At 33.7% G+C, this 20,793-nt stretch overlaps 1 protein-coding gene across 1 annotated transcript in view; it reads right to left on the reverse strand.

Annotated features, from left to right (window-relative positions):
• The window catches only part of LOC100366818 (AP-2 complex subunit alpha-2-like), a 62,166-nt gene that overhangs the window by 36,371 nt on the left and 5,002 nt on the right, over positions 1–20,793 (reverse strand). Inside the window, exons 2-4 of the mRNA XM_085499696.1 lie at positions 12,989–13,093; positions 3,636–3,704; positions 1,375–1,517 (exon numbers count right to left, since the gene is read on the reverse strand). Of these exons, the coding sequence (XP_085355822.1) occupies positions 1,375–1,517; positions 3,636–3,704; positions 12,989–13,052 (276 nt within the window). The 5' untranslated portion in view covers positions 13,053–13,093. The remainder of the gene's footprint in view (positions 1–1,374; positions 1,518–3,635; positions 3,705–12,988; positions 13,094–20,793) is intronic.

Consider the following 20,793-nt stretch of genomic DNA (forward strand, 5'->3'; position numbering starts at 1 on the left):
AAGTCAGCTTGGACATTCAGTTGTGAGACATAACAAAATAAACGGTGCCAGCGATAGATTTTGCGAATGAAAGAACAAACTAAACGCAATCAAAGGCGCCGACCACTCGCGTTGGAAATAAACTAATAAAACGCGTTGCGACGAGAAATCTCGTCTGCATCTATCATTCGCGCACACGCACACACATGCTATTTTCGTATGTTGAATACGTTGGCAACGTCGTCAAATATTTAGCCCAATCACTGAATAAAAAAACATCCAAGCACACGTGCACTGGCGCCAGATAAAGTGAAAAAATGAAAACAAAATTACGTCTGCACTGTGCATTTGTAACAATAACCAAAACCATTAGGTTACATGCCAAAACTACCGACTCAGGATTCATCATACACAAATATAGCCACTTTCATGGAACTGTTATTTTTGTAATCCACTTTGTCGGCTCAGTTGATTTGGGAGCACTGATCCCGATTTAAAAAAAAAATCGTATAAAATAAAGACGCAGTTCCGTCTGTAGTCATATCCAACAGTTCACTTGGACGTACTGGGAGCTCCATGGTCTCACAAAAATCATGTGTAGCATTATCACGCGCAACTTGAATGTAAATATTATGCAATAATAATGGTAAAGTTTAATCTCTGACAAATAAAAAGACGCAACAAATTGCTCTGGTGGTGTATTTGACCTCGAAAGCTACCGTATAGCAAACATGAACAAAATGATTTATAAACAGACTATAACTACAAACTAAACAAATTCTACTCAAATTAATTCTACAGTTCTGCTTTCTCTGGCGATCCTGTGCATAAAACTGAAATTTAAACAGGTCGGCATTTTACCTGTAAACCGGAAAATCAATGCATAAATTAACTTGTCAGAAGTGTGAATTGCCTCCTGCCAGTACGGTAACGGCCTTGCCGGTACGGCTAATGACCTTCGGGTACGGTAAAGCAGCGGCCGGTACGGTAAAGCAACGGCCGGTACGGTAAAGCAGCGGCCGGTATGGTAAAGCAACGACCGGTACGGTAAAGAAACGCATGCCGCAGGAGACTCACAGGAAACCGGCTTGGTGGTAATGATCAGTTCCCTAAGGCTGAGAAAAAAAATATTTCTGTTTCTCGCTTCCGCCCATCATGTTGAACTATGCGTCAAACGTGTTTTTTTTTCTTTCTGAAGCATTCCTCACCTCGCCGCCTCATTTTAATATTTCCATGAAACGAGAAACAAAGAATTGTTTTTTCCTGGGTTAAACAACACCCATTGCATACATCACATGGAACCAATATCAAACACAACAACCAGCCTCCTTTAATATATTTACACAAACCATCAAAATAATGAATAAATTGTAGTGATAACAAAAATAAACTTACAATTTGTTTCTCTGTGTATTTATTTGAGCTGAGTAGATTGACCGCTTCCATGTGTCCAAAATCAATATCATGCCCCAGTAGGAATATAAACAACAGTTTACAAACGTACTTCTTTTTCTGGTATCCATCTAATGTTTTATCTCCTATTAATAAACATATACATGCACAAATTAACGTGTGAAATATACGGTAAAACCTGTCATTTTAGCTCACATTATTTTAGCTAATTTAACTAATCTGTAGTTTCATCAATTCAAGACGTAGCTAATTTAACAGAATTTGATCACAATAAGATAGTTGACACTTAAATTAAGATTCTGTTGTACAGACGATCAAATGTGGACAACGTGCAGAGATAATTTCAATTTTGACCAAAACCGTATTACTTTGCAGTGGCTTTTCAGCGATTGCTTGAGAATTCCAAGGAACTTTACCATCTGAATGAAACTCCAGGTAAATTATTTCAATACAACAACAGTTATGACAAAAACTAGTTATTCTAGTATTTTATTATCTGAATCAAACAATTTTATGAATAATTATTCACATAGATAATGCTGAATTACTAGATATTTTTATGACTTAAAGACCAAATGTACATTTTTGAGATCATTCCTAAAGCTTTATTGGTACGTGTATTTTGGCACTATTTATGTGAAAAATTTGTTGAAAAAATTGTTTTGAAATGTCGTGCAACATCCATAGATTTAAAAACATTCACCACTGTTCTGAATTAAAAACAATGATGATGATTAATTCAATATTCCAGGCATTTTATGCAAATTCAGATCACCAAATACATCACATATTAGTTTCCAAGACCCTAATAAAACTATATGAATGATTTCAGTGTCACTTTAAGGAGGTTCACAATAGTAACTTTAAAGATCACAAAAATATGCGTCAAAAATATTCAGAACCTCACACTTGTTGAATATTTCCTAATTTACGGTTAACATAAGGTGCCAACATGTAAACTGCATAATACATTAGTCATAATCATAAGTGTTAAAGGTATACATTTGACCCCTGAAAGACTAATAGTGACAGCAGTAATTGCAATAAGTACCGTCTGTGCAATAAAAAAAAATAATCTACTGATTTTTATTCACTAACTATATTTACATGCACATTGATTTAGCAAATTGTTTGAATTCCAGCGTTGAAACATAGCGTAACTATCACAACATGAATGGTGAAAAAGTCCCTACAAAATAATAGTACAGCAACATATCGAAGCAAAATTTGGAATTATTGTAACCACAAGACGAAGACAATTATCTTGAAAAATACAAAATAAAACACATTAAAATTGAGCTTTGGTAAGATCACAAACTGCTTAATATAATATCGAAATCGGTAAAAGTGTTTACAACAGAGTCAACAACAACAAGGGCAGACATGTTCTACCAGTATACCTTGATCTTCATCTACATTGATACTGACAAGGTAAAAATCATTTTTTTTTAATAAAACAGAGAGAGTAAACTAATTTCATATTTTTTTGTATGTACATTCTTGTCAATCTTATAAATCAAAAATCTTGACCGGGAAAAATATATTTTCAAATTATACATACAACTGCCAAGTAATATGAAATGTTGCAATTCTCAGATTATGCACAGAATTTAAGTAATGTCTCGTAAGCTCCAACTTGTAGCATATTAATATATTTCACAGTTTATAATCTTGCATAGCAGTATTAATATTACTTGAATTATGTAACAAGATATTATTTCATCTGAATTTGTTGTCCAGGGTAGATTTTTGTCGTCCACTGCATAATGCATAACGTCCATATGACACTGAGCCATCTGGTGTTTGTATGAGATTTGTTTACATCATTTGCTTTCAGCGAAAAATTTATAAATACACATAGTTAGTCACATAGTACTTTCTAACTATTTCATAGATTTTTTAGTCTATACATGTATGTTTGGTAAAAAAAAATGCTGTTACTGTCAATTACTGGGAATTAATTTTTCGCTACTTTCACTAAAAATACCGTTTTTCCTATATTTTACATGCAACTCTTGAAATATCAGTGAAAATATACTTATTACAAACAGGAATAATGTCCTTTCGAGCAAAAACTATTGCCAACTAGAATATTTTACAGTATTTGCCAGAAGTAAGAGATACAATGAAAATAATGACGACTGAATAAAAATAACAAACAAAGAAAACTGTCAATTGCAGACATACAGAGGAATTGTATTCAACACTATAAATGGCAGCTATACAACATACAAATTAATTACCTTTGAATTTGGATCTAATATTGGCCAGTTCTTTATTGATTCTTTTGATTTCTGCTTCTTTGCTTTTACCTGCAACAAAATAATGTGAAAAATTGAGCCATGAGGTTGTGCTGAACCAGAACTTACATTCATTTTGACATGCACTTGACATCATATAAATGAAAGTCAAATTCACCTTACATATGCTTATTACAATTATGAATGCGCATGCATAATTCATCAAAAGTTGGCAAGAAAAATGATGGCATTCAAGTTAGTCATCCAAGAATTGTAAATCATTAAAAAAAATAGACACCTGTTAAACACGAGAGACTACATTCACACACGTAGATCAGTCAGCGAATGTATATAGTGTTATATACAGTTCAAACTGATCGGTTTTTGCATTACATTTGATCAACTCAATCATGATATCACAACCAATCAGGCGTGCACATGTGGTATGAAGCGAAACAATTTGCAACAAAAGAGAAAACGTTTAAAGCTAAATTGCTGTCATAAAATAGCTATGCAAGAGTCACAATGAGAAATTACTACAACGTTTGGTAAGGTATGATAAATGGCTACTGTCAATTAAGTCTGAACGCAGCAATTGTACGATTTAGTACTCTAGACATATGCAAGTAATACATTATAGGGTTCTCAGACACACATTGTGTATTTTTGCCAATATTTTGCATAGTTAACATGTATCACTATGGTGATTTTCAAGCTACATGTACAGAGGAAGCATATTATTTATCTAATTTAGCTACCTTTAAATTTGTCTAATTCAAGGTGTAGCTAATCAAGCATGAAGTCCACTCTAAGTAATGATATTGCTCTTCAGCTGAATTGAAATTCGGCTAATTCATACAATTTGTTCTAAAATAACATGTAGTTTATTTGAAGGTGTTTGACAGTATGATTATACATGTACTAGAAGTAGCCTGGCAAATATTCATTTATTTATGTATTTATTACTACATTTTCATCCCCAGAGGAAACGATAAAGATTTCATTTCATGAATACGCAAGGTACTAAGTAATAGAGCAACTACTTAACTATCTAGTAAGCCTGATCTGGAAGATATATGTAGTAACCAACGGCAAATTACATTTGATATTAATAATCACAAATCATGAATTATGTCACTATGAATTTCTTGTCTGAAAATCAATCGACTAATTTGTATACTAATATACAAGTATTATGTTAATTACCCCCATAGTATTTACTGTTATATTGTAATTTTAGTGGGGTCAACACACTATAATACTCAACTGGAGGAAGGAGATCCCTAACCTATCATAACATTTTCTATGAGATAAAATAGGCATTCCTTGTTCATTGTTTTGAAATAGAGGAGATAATAACAAAATGAGATGCTGATGAATCTATGGTATAAAATGTGTGTGCCACTATAAATCACTGTTACTTGTACTAGAAACACAAAATGACCACCAATCGAGCCATGTATCAGTACATTGCCTGAAATAATAAAATTTCCAGTATTTCAGTTTGGGATGAGTTAGTATACCCTGTCATATTTACAAACCAAAAATTCCAGTATTTCAGTTTTGGATGAATTAGTATACCCTGTCATATCTAGAAACCAAAATTTCCAGTATTTCAATTTTTGATGTATTAGTATACCTTTTCATATCTACAAACCAAAACAAAACAAAATTTTCAGTTTTGGATGAATAAGTATAACTGTTACCGGTATATCTAGAAAAAAAATTTACAGTATTTCAGTTTTGGATGAATAAGTATACCCTGTCATATCTAGAAACCAAAATTTCCAGTATTTCAGTTTTGGATGAATAAGTATACCCTGTCACATCTAGAAACCAAAATTTCAAGTATTTCAGTTTTGGATGAATAAGTATACCCTGTCATATCTAGAAACCAAAATTTCCAGTATTTCAGTTTTTGATGAATTAGTATACCTTTTCATATCTACAAACCAAAACAAAACAAAATTTTCAGTTTTGGATGAATAAGTATACCCTGTCATATCTACAAACCAAAATTTCCAGTATTTCAGTTTTGGATGAATAAGTATACCTTGTCATATCTAGAAACCAAAATTTTGAGTATTTCATTTTGGGATGAATTACCGTAAAAATCCGCAAATAAGCGCCACCCTCAATTAAGAGCCACTCAGTGAAAATTTGTTACATTTGACCCTCCATTAAGGGCCACCAAGAGTTGAGTGGTTTTGTCAATAAGAAACCAGAAATAAGCGCCAGCCGCCCGGTTGTTTACAATCAGGCAGACACAAGCTTGTCGTGCCTCACTTCCACCCTGCATTGTTTATTGCCCCACAGAAGGTGTGAGACAAATAAAGATTATTCCCATAGCTTGCCTGATGTCCAGTATAATTGAGAACGGGAGAATGACAGACGAAAGAAATACACTGAGAGCGTGAATGTGACTGTCAACTTGTCTATTTTAAATTTCTGACACGCAATCGACCAATTCACAAACTATTTAGTAGTAACTATGTTTTTTTGCCGAAACACCGAAGGACACGTTGAGATATTCATTGCCAATGTTGTCTTTATAACCAAGTAAAAAACGTCACGATTTTAGAACGCCTTTATCGGAAAATCGGAGGTATCGAAAATACTTTCTCACAGACGGACCGGAACAGGAAGTCAATAGAAAACAAAAGATTTTTTCCTTAGCGTGGGGGGGGGGGGGGCAGAGGTGTTAATCCGGTCCTGGCAACGTTTGAGGGATTGTGACTTAGCTCCGACTGTGAGAATGTAATGATTACGCAGCCCACTCTCGCTGATCGTGATTTTGGGTTATTTTTGGCAATTCATTTGAGACGTTCGTTTTGGGGTGATTCGAGACAAAATGTTCAGGGAAGTGACAAAATAACTGGCATTAGTTTGGAGAGGACTCTCTTGCCGAAAATAATCAAAATTGAAGTCGAATGGATTAGTTCCACAAACTTGCGCGATCAACTTGTCTTACAGCAAAGCGAAGTCGACGTGACCCGCCTGACCCAAATATTTAAATTAGCTATTTGTGAGAATTGAAAATAATCTGGACTTGTACCAATTAGAAAATGCCTTGTAACAGGCCTGGGCTTTCGTAAATGATTTAGTCTCTTCGATTGGTCACAGGAAATTATTTTTAATACATGTAATTGTTACTTTCTCGGTATCGTTTTGTATTTGGTTATATAGGGGTGGGGCTATAGTTTGACCCCATTTGCCTGGACAGTGAAGTACGTGAATATCATTAACATATCATTATAAGCTGGCTTGATTATGAAACAGGAAATGTATAAACCAAAGCTGTACTTTCAGACGTCTAGCGCAATTAAAACAATGCCCAAGTACCCAAGTACCCAAGCTGTAAAAATCTATAGAAAAACGTGTTTTTCTTTATTGTTTTTGCCATAAATACAAATGATTGGGCATCATTTTTTTCATTCGTTCCATGCTCCTGTCGCTGCTGGTCAGATAAATTCTATCGAAACTATTTTATATCGTCACCAAATCAACCACCACGCCAGCCACAGCCACGCAAGTTATTCCCAGTTTTCAAGAAAAAAATTGGAGTTTGCCGTACCAGACTTGGTAAACAATTGTACAACGGAAGTACAAGTGTGGGTCAGACCCTGAGAGTGCTACCAAATCCGACTTCAGGCATCGCTACGCATTGTCGGTGAAACGTCGAATCATCGCGTACGCTAAGCAGCACGGTCAGCGAGCAGCCGTTCTTATTTATTTGACATTTGTTTTTCCCATAACAGTATTTTTACAGAATAAATTAATTGCAATGATACATCATTAATAATTATTTGTCTGTTTTGGTTGTGTGTGTGTTTGCCTATCCCTTCCCCATTTCACAATGAAAAAGTTTGATCACCCTGGTTTAAGAGCCACTGGCTACAAAGTTGTCAAAATGTTACCTCAAATAAGCACCACCCAGAAATGAAAGTGTTACAAAGTGGCTCTTATTTGAGGGTTTTTACGGTAGTATACCTTTTCTCACATCTACCAACCAAAATTTCCAGTGTGTTTCAGTTTTGGATGAATTACATGTAGTATACCTTGTCACATCTACAAACCAAAATTACCAGTGTATTTCAGTTTTGGATGAATTAGTACACCTTTTCATATCTACAAACCAAAACAAAACAAAATTTTCAGTTTTGGATGAATAAGTATACCCTGTCACATCTACAAACCAAAATTTCCAGTATTTCAGTTTTGGGATGAATTAGTATACCTTTTATCACATCTACCAACCAAAATTTCCAGTGTGTTTCAGTTTTGGATGAATTACATGTAGTATACCTTGTCACATCTACAAACCAAAATTACCAGTGTATTTCAGTTTTGGATGAATTAGTATACCCTGTCACATCTACCAACCAAAATTTCCAGTGTTTCAGTTTTGGATGAATTAGTACGGTATACCCAGTTTGATTTAAACAAATTTGATAGTGCAGAGATACTGACATCAGCACAGGATTTAAATTCATTGGTTGGTGAAGGAAAAAAAATGCATACTATTGTTTGCATACTCACAAGGTTTTAATTTAGGGTTTCCATGTACAGATGTCAGTGAAAATAAAACCCAGTGTATAACTAGGCCCTCCAGTTAGGGCGTATATAATACACTATGACATAACTAAACTTTAAAAGGGAATGCTGACAAACCCTGTGACAGCAAGAATGAATGTGACCCATTAAACTGCTACTGTAAAAACTGTATTAGAAGCTGCATCCTGAATAGAAGTCGCACCCACTCTTTTTTAACAATTAGGGATCAAAAATTCACCATTTCTCATATGTGTAGATAATAATAGAATCTACACAATAGAATAGAAGCCTCATCCCCTGTGTTGCATTGTACCATTTTATAAATAAACCATGGCTTCTAATAGAGATTTTCAGTAATCAGTCAATTTTCTTCCATTGTAGATCCAATTCTAAATTGGATTGAAAGTTTGACTACATTGCGACTGCTAGCGATACTCCACGGTGTTACACCTACGTATATACATGTAACTTCAGGCATGGATATTCACAAATAACAAATAACTGAGATAACTATCACGTAAAGAAACAAAGCAGTGAAGTCATTTACTAGATATCTTGGGGCTGCCAGGAATATGTGTCGGCTTCATTTCACATTGCATTACATATACACAAATGATTTGAAAAATACTTGCAATGGTGTGATAGAGGACATGGGGCTGGCAGGATAAGGGTCAAGTCAATATAAAAGTATGTACTTTTACACTGACTTGACCAGATAAGGAGTGGCAGGATAAGGGTTAATAAATTTATCAAGGCTTACTTTACATCATACTTTGGTCACAAGTATTTATAATTTACAAATTGCAAGTAAATAAATAAATAAATTTAAGTGATTAGTAAATGAATATGAATAAGCCATACTTGTAACCCTAGATTTTAAAAGTCTGGGGGTGGTGTCTGATCAGCCTTGATAAAGTTGATTAAAAGTGCTACATGTATAGAAAGTGACACAGTCCTTGTTTTTCATTTGTACATGTATGATCATGTCTTGCAACAAAACTGTAATAAGACTGTGACTTATTACGTCAGGCCATTTTCACTGTGCCATTTTTTACCTGTGCAGCGTGATAAAAACACAAGCATGTGAACACCATATAGATGCCTTCTTCCACCAAAACAATACCATGCATACCAAACTAAAACAAGTCATTGAAAATGACACAGTCCCCGTTAAGTTCTCTTTGTGCTTGTCATATTAAAGCGGAGGGGTTGTCGCGAGCATGTCCTTGAAACTTGAGTTCCAAGTGGCATATACAACAGATTGTTTATTTACATCAAAACGTGTGTTTCGTGTCATAGTAATATGGCCAAAATAAAAACAGTCGTTATTCAGCCATCTTTGATCTGATTATGAAACACACTGATATGTATGATGTGTGTGCCAAATACGAATGAAAATGGTACATAAATTGTGGAAATATAGTAGTAAGGCCAAAAAGTCAGATGGCTGTCAATCGGCCATCCTTGACCAGATTTTGAAACAAATTGTCATGGACATGCATCCTAACATGTATAAAGTACATGTATGTGCCAAATTTGAATGAAAACTGACAGAGCACGTCCAAGATACTGCATAAAAAAACAAAAACAAGATGCCTACCAGTCGACCATCTTTGATCCAATTGCAAAATAAATCGTCATGGACATGTATCCTAACATGTATAATCTATGTACCAAGTTTGAATGACAACTGACAAAGCATGTCCAAAATACAACATTTTCAAAAAACAAGATGGCTGCCAGTCGGCCATTTTGAATTGAATCGCTAAACCACTGCATGTGCATATGTCCCACATAAGGTACTAGACACATGCAAAGAATGAACGGAATCGGTCCACAGGATTCTGAAATATGACGTTGGATAGACTAACACACGGACAGACGGACACACAGATGGTCGGACAGACAAACTCAGGAACTCACGGACGGTCGGGGACATGTATCCTAACATGTATGATCTATGTACTAAATTTGAATGAAAACTGACAAAGCATGTCCAGAATACGACATTTTCAAAAAATAAGATGGCTGCCAGTCGGCCATCTTTGATCCAATTGTGAAATAAATCATCATGGACATGTATCCTGACATGTATAATCTATGTACCAAGTTTGAATGAAAACTGACAAAGCATGTCCAAAATACAACATTTTCAAAAAACAAGATGGCTGCCAGTCGGCCATTTTGAATCGAATCGCTAAACCACTGCATGTGCATATGTCCCACATAAAGTACTAGGCACATGCAAAGAATGAACAGAATCGGTCCAAGGGATTCTGAGATATGACTCCGGACGGACACACGGACGCACGAACGGACACCGAATTATAAGTCCCTGTTTTCGGACTTCGTCCGAATGGGGACTAAAAAATATTATACATTCAAACCTGTGTTTAACAGTGATCACATCTATTACAAATACCACCTGTCTAAAGTTAAGTGACGACTTTTAGGCAATTGCAAGACATAAAGTATGAGCAACCTGTGTATAAAAACCACTTGGCTTATTTATGTGAGCACCCTTTCAGCAATATATTTTGCAGATTCGCTTTTATTTCAAGACCAAAATACTAATTAGTGTTCATAAAACAACCTCCATATAAAAATCACCTGTAAAGACAATTTTAATGAAGTCCCTCAGGTGGTCATTATACATGGGTTTGACAGTACTGTATTAGAAGCCGCATCCCTAATAGAAGTCGCACACATTCTTTTTGAATAATTGGAAACCAAAAATTCATCATTTCTCACATGTTCAGATGCTCTAATAGAAAACTAATCCCCTCTGGTGTATTGTACCATTTCACTAGAATCTGCGGCTACTAATAAAGATTTTACAGTAATAATAATGCCATTTTATATGCAATTCAATACATCACATTGAATCTATATTGAACATGACATCGTGCAAGACTGGCACTTTAAAAATATTTATCAAATTTTACACAGCAGTGAAAATAACAAAATTATAAATACATGTATATGGAGTATTATTTGTGTGTCCTGCATGCAGAGCTGACAACTGCTGTCAAATCATTTTGGCCGGAAAGCGTTTCCCAATACTTTGTATACATTTATATTTCTCCTGTACAATGTCACTATGTTATCTATGCTACCCCACTGTATGGGTGTGTATCCTGCTTCCGGTGCGTTCCACAGGAAACATTACAACTGTTCCCCAAATTATAATGGCTTACATGTACATGTACCTGATGAACTAAGCTAATTTGGTAAAAAATTAAAAAAATTTAAAAGCACTACAAATTTGATATTTTAGTGTTCCATTTAGTAAATGTCAAGGAGTAAGTACAGACACTTGTTTATTATGAAATTTCTCATTATGTTGAAGCCTATTCTTGTGGCTTTGTGAATTGCAAAATGGCCAAAAGAGGTTACCGATTCAAGATATAGTTAGTTTCAAAAAGTAGTATTCCAATTTGTTCTTCTGACTTTTAAAAAATCAATCACAGGGAATGAATTCCCAAAATTTCAGGAAATTTCCATATCATAGTGTTAGCAACCACCCACCCTTTAACCAGTGATGTTAACTGTCAAATTTTAGCCACTGTAAAAGTGCTCTAAATTTCATGAAAAAATCATGCGACTTCATAGTTTAAAAAACTTGAGTGAAATTTCCACTGTTTAACAAAATTATCTCATTTTCTCAGACTTGTGAAATGTTTAAACTTGTCTCCTGCAAAATAAATGTATTTTTACGAACATGAAGCACAAAGCAGCCTTATGTGATAATTAACTATGTGATGTTCACATATTAGACCGATCTCTGAATGCATATTTTGTATACCCCTGATGGCCTACAGGGTATATTGAATTACATTACATCTATCCAGATCAGCAGATTCAGAAATTGCCAAAAGCATGAATTAAATTATAATGCAAGAAACATTGGTTGCATAATGCCATCAGATAACACTCTTGTTTGTACACAAGACACTTCTTTTAGCATTCGCTAAAACAGACAGACAGGTGTCACAGATCATTAGTATTTGATACATCGAGTACATCTCTGACATGTGGAACATCACATTTTTTTAAGATGAACAAAGATGGTGGAATTCATCCTTTCATTTGTGAAGAAGAAGAAAAAAAATAATTAACATGTCACAAAGTACTTGTTTTGCATTGCAATCATAAATAATTGATGGTCGTGATGAAAATAACCATTAAGAATGCATGAACACAGATAGCCAAAGACATTAAATTCACTGATATGTTGCCATGTGATAAAAAAGTCAGGGGGTATATTCACCATTCGAAGATCAGAACAAAAGAAAATGACACCTGATTTATGCTTTGGCTATTTATAATGCCCAATAGCAAAATAAACACACAGCGTCAGTCCCTGTTATGTGTGCTGTAGTAGAAAACAAACAGCATGTGTATGTACTGAGTGGAGACAGTGAATGCGTGGGAGCAACACGTGACTGTACAGCAAATTACTATTCTAGAGAGACAATCCTGCACTCCTGTGGCTGTTATATATACATGTACCCTGGTATCTGAGGAGAGGCAGTGAATATTACAAACACAGATTTGCACAGTTATGAATAAAATCACAGTTGCAGTAAATATTCCACTATCACACTCTTCATCGGAGCTGTATGCTTCAGCCCATAGTACATAAGAGTCAAATTAGAGAGGGGACCAATACAACGCAAGAAGAATAACTGTATGTGTGCATGTGATTACAAATATATCAAGACACTACATATAATTCTCTGTAGAACAAATAGCTTACTGTTGATATAAATTAATGGAGAAGCTATGATTACTTGACTTACAGTTTCTTATATCGGAAATGAAGACGGCAAGGCCTCTCATTCCATCTCCTTTCACTGCAGGCATTGTGTACTACTTTATATTACATCAACGCAGTACTTAGTAATCTGAAATCAAAACACATCATCATCAATACATCAAAAAAATAATTACAAAAATTAAATAATTAATGAGTATTCTTCAAGATTAATGACCATGGAAGTATGAAGTATGATGGACAGACGACTGACTAATAATTGTCTACACATACACAGCCAATGTGTATGCATTTAAATAGTTTTAAGCACTTTTTTTTACAAATATGATCAATGCTATATAATAGAGTACTATAAAACCAATTATTTTCACTGTATTTTCATTTCACTATATTGATATTTGAGCCTTTTCACAAGGTTTTAAATTCACCCATTTTGGCAGAGAAACAGTGAGTTCTACTGCTATTTTAAATTTTCATGATGATTTTGATTCAACAGATTTTACTTATCAGCGAAAATAAAACACGGTGAATAATTAATACCTTTACAGTTCACAGTTTGTAAAGTGTCTCAATTATGCTGGCTATTCAGTGGTACAAACAGTGGCTTAGGTGCACAATATTCAGTAATCGTCAGTCAATTTGACACAACATTTTACCATACATGTAGACCTTGTTTTCTAAGGTCTATGATTTTACACAGGAAATTATGTAATATTGCAATTAAAAGAAATAAATATTTAAAGTAGCAAGAGCAATTGGTATGGTTGATTGACTTCTGAAGATATTTGCAGTTACAAACAGAACACAGAAAATGTGAGTATCGTATTTGCTCTATTAGCCAAGCATGTACAACATACTTATGTAAATGTCAGAAGTGTTTCTAGGATAAAAAAAAAAAAGTCATAATAAAAATTCAGTGAGCAATAAATACCATTTGCGTTTATATGCACATCTATATCTATTAGAGATTGCGCTTCTAATAGAGCAAATACTGATTTGTTTTATTAAGAGCACATGGACAAACCTGAGAATCAGTGTCATTGTGAATTAAGAGCAAGGTGTTAAATGTTAAACAAGTGCTAAAATCTTCCATTCATCCACTGAATATAACTACCTCAGTAGTTGACACTTTTATCGAATTTGTCTAAAAGCATTCTTTTTAACTCATTTTGTGACATATACTTCAGCAGTGTTGGTTTTGAAAAGAATGATGTAGGAAGTCAAGGTGATTAACTTCTACAGGTCATAAGGTCAAAAAGATGGAACTCTCGCTGGAGGCAAATTTTGGGTAGTGCTTTTAAGACTCTGATTTTCTTGTGTGGAAATTACAAAAAGAATTCTTCATATGCACTCATTACAAACAGCCACAGATTTGTGGTTTTGAACTAACTTTTAAGGTTACAGCAATGTAACATAAACCAGTTAGTAATAAATGTATGATTTTTAACAGTACTGTAGAATTTGTATTATAATCCGCGACTTCTATTGAAATGGTACAATGCAACAGAGAGGATACAGCTTCTATTAGAGCATCTACACATATGAGAAATGATGAATTTTTGGTTCCAAATTGTTCAAAAAGAATGGGAGTGAATTCTATTAAGGATGCGGCTTCTAATACAGATTTTACGGTAACAGTTTTAAATAGAATATTTTCCAGACTGGCCCAAAAAAAATCACTTTGTTTTTTTCTGGGTATACAAATCTACAGATAGAAGTACCCTAATAATTTAATAATACCTGGTAATAGTAAACTGATTCCATTAAAGCAAAGCAACCAGTTTGCATAATTATATTCCATGGATGAGGTACTAGTATCATGTTAAGTTGATTATAAGGCTAGACAGAACACTGTACTTGAGAGTTGAATTTTAATTCCCATATTATTATACATTTATTCTTTACAAAGACAGCCTGTAACTGAGCACTGAATAAATTCTAGAAAGTCTGTGCTGAATTGACATACCGTAAAATATTTCATTTTAGCTGGAATTATTCTTCACTGAAAAGACTTTTTGAATGTTTTGTATGGAATTTATTTTCACTGATTTCTTACGAGTTGAATGTAAAACATAGGAAAAAGGGTATATTCGCTGGATTTTATTTTAACTGAATCATTCCTTCAGTGAAAAATAGCGAAAATTAAATCCAAGCGAAAATAAAGTATTTTACAGTACATGTGTAATGGTAACACACACGAAGAATGATATTTGGGAGAAGGGGAATGTTTGGATAGACATACTGATACATAAGCTGAACAGAATTTGTCCTGAATATTAAAGCTCTACAGGAATTTCATGTAAACTATGTATTTTACACGCGTTGTATACATCGCTATGAGTCCCATATCAAACAGAACATGGTGTGGCGACTGTAATGCATGTACATGTACATTATTTTATTTTATTTTTTATTTTAGAGATGCAATTTAAATTCTAGCAATTCTGGAAAATTACATTGTAACCCCATGTGTATAACTACAAGTTTCTATGGAAATCCCCTCACAGGCTTTACTGGAATAAAATATCAATCATTTTCATTCCTAAAACTGACTATGAACTGTAAATGTAGCTCAGTGAATTTCCATTACAAATATCTTTATTTACTTGTACAGGACCATTTCCCAGTGCATTCAACAGTGAGATCTTGGGCATAGTGCACAAAATGTGCAGACTGAACATTTGCTGTTATGAATGTAATTCACAACTACATGTATACTTTTTCCTAATACTACTATTGCCTGTGCTTACATAAAGAGACACGAGAGGCATGTCTACGGTCTAAATAATTTGTATTTCTAAAGATCAACCAAACATACAATGTACTGGTAGAATGCATGCAATTTTCGGTTTTATGTGCAATTGTATTGGAGATGTATATCTAATATAGCAAATACGGTATCAGCTGAAACAGTCCTTTCTGTGGTACTAAAGGGGCAATCAAACTGTGTAAAGCTATGGGTCAATTAACCTTCTTGGCAATTTGTAATAAGTCAGAGGGCAATCCACAACGTGCAAGTCACGCTAGACTAATAGCTTCCCTCTCTTTGAAAGATTTTTCCAGAATATCATCACAATCCACAGAATACTTTTATATGTAGAAAGAATCGTGTCTGAGCATACTAAGAGTATGTTGATTTCCAATAGTACTGATAGAACTGAACAATAAGTAAAGTATACATAAAATATCCATCCTGGTCATGAATCGAGATTACTTTCATTAGACTTCGCTTGGGCAGATACCATTGGCCTGTTATCAACTGAAGAGTTTTATAGTTATTATATTTAGATTCGATAGATGTGTTACACATTAGTCACTTAGTTTCAAGGCCAAGTTGTTGTTTTTTTTAAATTACATGTAGTGAGTTTCCATGACAAAATTAAATTATTTAAAATTAGATCAAATTGAACGAGAAAAACTAATAAAACTATGTGCATACGTAAACATCATGTATTGTCTATAAATGTATGCACCTCTAACTTTGGAACTTTTTTTTTTCATTTTATTGAGGAGTAATTTGCATACTAATAACATTTATTTTGCGTATTGTAAGGATCAATATAAAAAAAATGCATTGTCACAATTCAAATAGTAAACTTGTCAGTACTAAATTTGGTCCATTAGAAAAACATCTCCAATAAAGGTAAATATAGTTTACTCAAATAAAAAATTAAACTTAATGGATAAGGAATCATTAAAATATGAATTATTATGAACATAGACACACCTCTATCATATGCATAAGTGCAAGCGCTACTAACAGAGCAAATATATCAATTGTTTTCATGATCTTTCATGAGTGACGTTTCTGTGGATATACATGATAAAAGGCCTGGGGAGAAAACTATCAAGTACACGCCCACATGAATCACAACTGTACCTAGACTCAAACCAATAATCCTTAATTAATCAAACGAAATGAAAAATCCTAAAAATCTGACAATATTCATTCTATTTTGTCTGTATAAAAGTATAAATCTGATAGTCACAACAAAGTTCAATTAGGGCAATGTACTCTAAGTCACCTCTTACAAAATAAATATGACTTGCATGTACATGTAAGTTATGTATGTGCAACTCTTACTATAGAATAATACTTTAAAAGTTGCATCAACATTATGGGATGTGAAGAGTAAAAAGTACTAGCATCAATGACTGAGTTAAGTACAAACATGTATGAATCTTATACAGTGGATACAGCAAGTCATAATAAAAGATTATTACAAGAATACCTTAAAGTATGCACAAAGACAGTACAGTACAGCTGGAATATCGACCGACATGCATACTTTGAGGTATTCTCGTAATAACCTTATTATTATACATCTTTTCCTTCCAAGGATACACTATGGGAATGCCGAAATTCAAAGTGTTTAGAACAGAATCAGCATACTTCTTTGTGTGGAGTCCGGTCAAACTCTGGTGGCAGCCATGTTTGTTTTTATTATTAGAGGACACTTATGCACGTAATCATTCCATATTTGGAATTCGCATTTCTTAATATGATAGGATGACCCCGTAAAATATCGCAAAATTACGGCACGCTGTAACTTGTGGCGTTATGGTGACAGATGTATAATAATACAGTATAATCACCAAAAGCATTTTGAATAATGTTTATTGTGAAGTATGGCTACATGTTATTGTATGATTAGTCCCAAATAAACCATCTGTACTAAATTTCTGTACAGTATTCTGATTGGTCAATGGCATTTGTGACCTATCAGGTCGAAGGGAGGTCAACTTCTACCCAAAAAATCATGGCAGCTTTCCGCTTTGTACATAATCAATCAAGTGTTCTAAATTTATACATGATAAAACAAATTTTTTTTCCATGTATTTCATATTTATTGAACCATGACTGAATAATAAGCAATCCTGTTAGAATTTTTAGAGAGCGAACAATTCTTAGGCAAAATCTAAATTGTGTGATATACTGTACAATTTGACCTCCTACTTAAGTTAATGCAGCTCAACCTTCTACTGAAGATTATAGAGATGCAAGACATCACCCTAGAGTCGAGCAATATTTATAATATATCTTCTTCTTTTTTTAAATCTCTAAATATTTAAAATCATAATATTTAAAAAATAATTTGAAACTTTCACAAGAGAAATTGAAATAAAGTTTTGAACTTCTCCGACAGAAAAATAATTTGCCTGAATGGAATGACCCAAGACAATTTTTTTATAAACAAAGCAGAATAAGGATCAATAAAACATATTTTGTGTTTATGGTACAGGCTAAAAAACAAGCAGCCTGTCGGCTGAGATAGCTCCGCTGTTAGCAATGCACATGGCAATTAAAGAACAGAAGATATCATTAGAAAATGAACAAATCTGAGAGAGGTCCACATGTAGTACCTATATGTATAATATATCAAAGCAATTGGACTTGCGGTTTTCAACAAGAAGTCGAAAATATCACTTTTTACGAAAAATTACAAAAATATTCATCAAAATTAGAGAATTAAAGATATCATCATGAAATGAACAAATCTGAGAGAGGTCCACATGTAGTACCTATATACGTAATATCAAAGCAATTGCACTTGCGGTTTTCAACAAGAAGTCGAAAATATCACTTTTTACCAAAAATTACAAAAATATTCACCGAAATTAGAGAATTAAAGATATCATTACAAAATGAACAAATCTGAGAGAGGTCCACATGTAGTACCTATATATGTAATATCAAAGCAATTGGACTTGCGGTTTTCAACAAGAAGTCGAAAATATCACTTTTTACCAAAAATTACAAAAATATTCACCAAAATTAGAGAATTAAAGATATCATTACAAAATGAACAAATCTGAGAGAGGTCCACATGTAGTACCTATATATGTAATATCAAAGCAATTGGACTTGCGGTTTTCAACAAGAGGTCGAAAATATCACTTTTTACCAAAAATTACAAAAATATTCACCAAAATTAGAGAATTGAAGATATCATTACAAAATGAACAAATCTGAGAGAGGTCGACATGTAGTACCTATATATGTAAATATCAAAGCAATTGGACTTGCGGTTTTCAACAAGAAGTCGAAAATATCACTTTTTACCAAAAATGACAAAAATATTCACCAAAATTAGAGAATTAAAGATATCATTACAAAATGAACAAATCTGAGAGAGGTCCACATGTAGTACCTATATATGTAATATCAAAGCAATTGCACTTGCGGTTTTCAACAAGAAGTCGAAAATATCACTTTTTACTAAAAATGACAAAAATATTCACCAAAATTAGAGAATTGAAGATATCATCATGAAATGAACAAATCTGAGAGAGGTCTACCCAAGGTACATATACACCAAGTATCAAAGCATTCAGGCTTGTAGTTTTCAAGAAGAAGTCGAAAAAGTAAAACATTGACACGGACGACGGAGACGGACGACGACGACGGACAATCACTCATATGATAAGCTCCGCTCGACAAAGTCGACAGCGGAGCTAAAAATAATGGTCTTTTTTTTCTTTCCATTTATTTTTTACTTATTTTTTATGGTTTAATTACAGATGTAAGTAAGTAATCACGTAATATTTCATAGGACATAAATGAAATAAAAAATTACAATAATTTGGTGCCCATTTGCACACAAAAAAATACAAATTATTTTATTTGGCTTAAGCAATAAATGAATTCCAAATAGACTGGCACGCTGAGTAAAGAGAAAATATTAGAATCCTCAAAAAAAACTAAAAGATTTCTAATGAGAAGTTAAACTTTATTGAGCTATTATAAACACAGGACTTGCACACTTGTAAGAGAAGTCAAAGTTTATTAACACAAATGTATATGATATAGGAATATTCCATTGACTGGTTCCGGTCATGTACATGTATGTATTTTATCTTTCGTAAAAAATGCAAGGAATTCTCATTTCTAATAATCAAGTTTCAAAGTAGATTGGCAACTCTGGTGATTTACTGATAATATGACCTTTGACCCCCAGTAGGTCTATTAAAGTACTATAGGGTCACAATGATAATCAATAATATGGAATTTGAATAATATCCACACTACGCTAATTCAGTAAAATTCACAATTTAAGTTTATTTCATTAAAGACTCCCTATTGGTTGGTTATACATGTATTTGATGATTTTCTTGGTACCATGCACATGTCACGGTGTTGTCTAGAGCCATAGATTGTACAGGTGCAAGAATCAATTGAAACTAGTGACAGGAATCATTCACACAAACAATGCACATAAGAAGCCAAACAACTATAACTATTAAAGACAGACATCTGTGATTTGTTGGATAGCATCACATACTCTAATAGGAAAACTATATTTTTCAGCCAATTTCTGCCAGTAAAATGTTACGCCTGTATCATGCAAGTCAATGGGTTTCAAACAGCTAGAAATACCACATAGTTCAAACAGTTGAGATTCTGATATCTCAAACTCACTACTACATGTACATGTAATAAATCTATAAAGCACTCTGACATACCCAGGGGTTGCATTAGTGTTTGATAATGTGGAGTCCCTGGGACCCACCCCTTATAAAATGTGTGGGTCCCTTAAAAATATGTGGGGTCCCTGCCGCTACCGCACTTTATTTTTTTTAAATACTTTTTTGCACGAACTATTACACAATAAACATAAACAGGCATTAATCACATTTATATTGTACTTTATTTACATGTTCATTCCACCCTATACATGTCAGCAATCAGCATTATTTACATGGTTTTCTTCTATTTTTACAGTTATTAAAATATAATGATGCTTTTACAAATTTTAAATCATTACTGGGTTTAAACTCAAGTTCTTCATAAGCCAAGATAAATGAACTGGTGTCAGACTTAACTTAGAC

Source organism: Saccoglossus kowalevskii, chromosome 1 (genome assembly GCF_978046115.1).
Source record: "Saccoglossus kowalevskii chromosome 1, keSacKowa6.1, whole genome shotgun sequence".
Lineage (NCBI taxonomy): Eukaryota > Metazoa > Hemichordata > Enteropneusta > Harrimaniidae > Saccoglossus > Saccoglossus kowalevskii.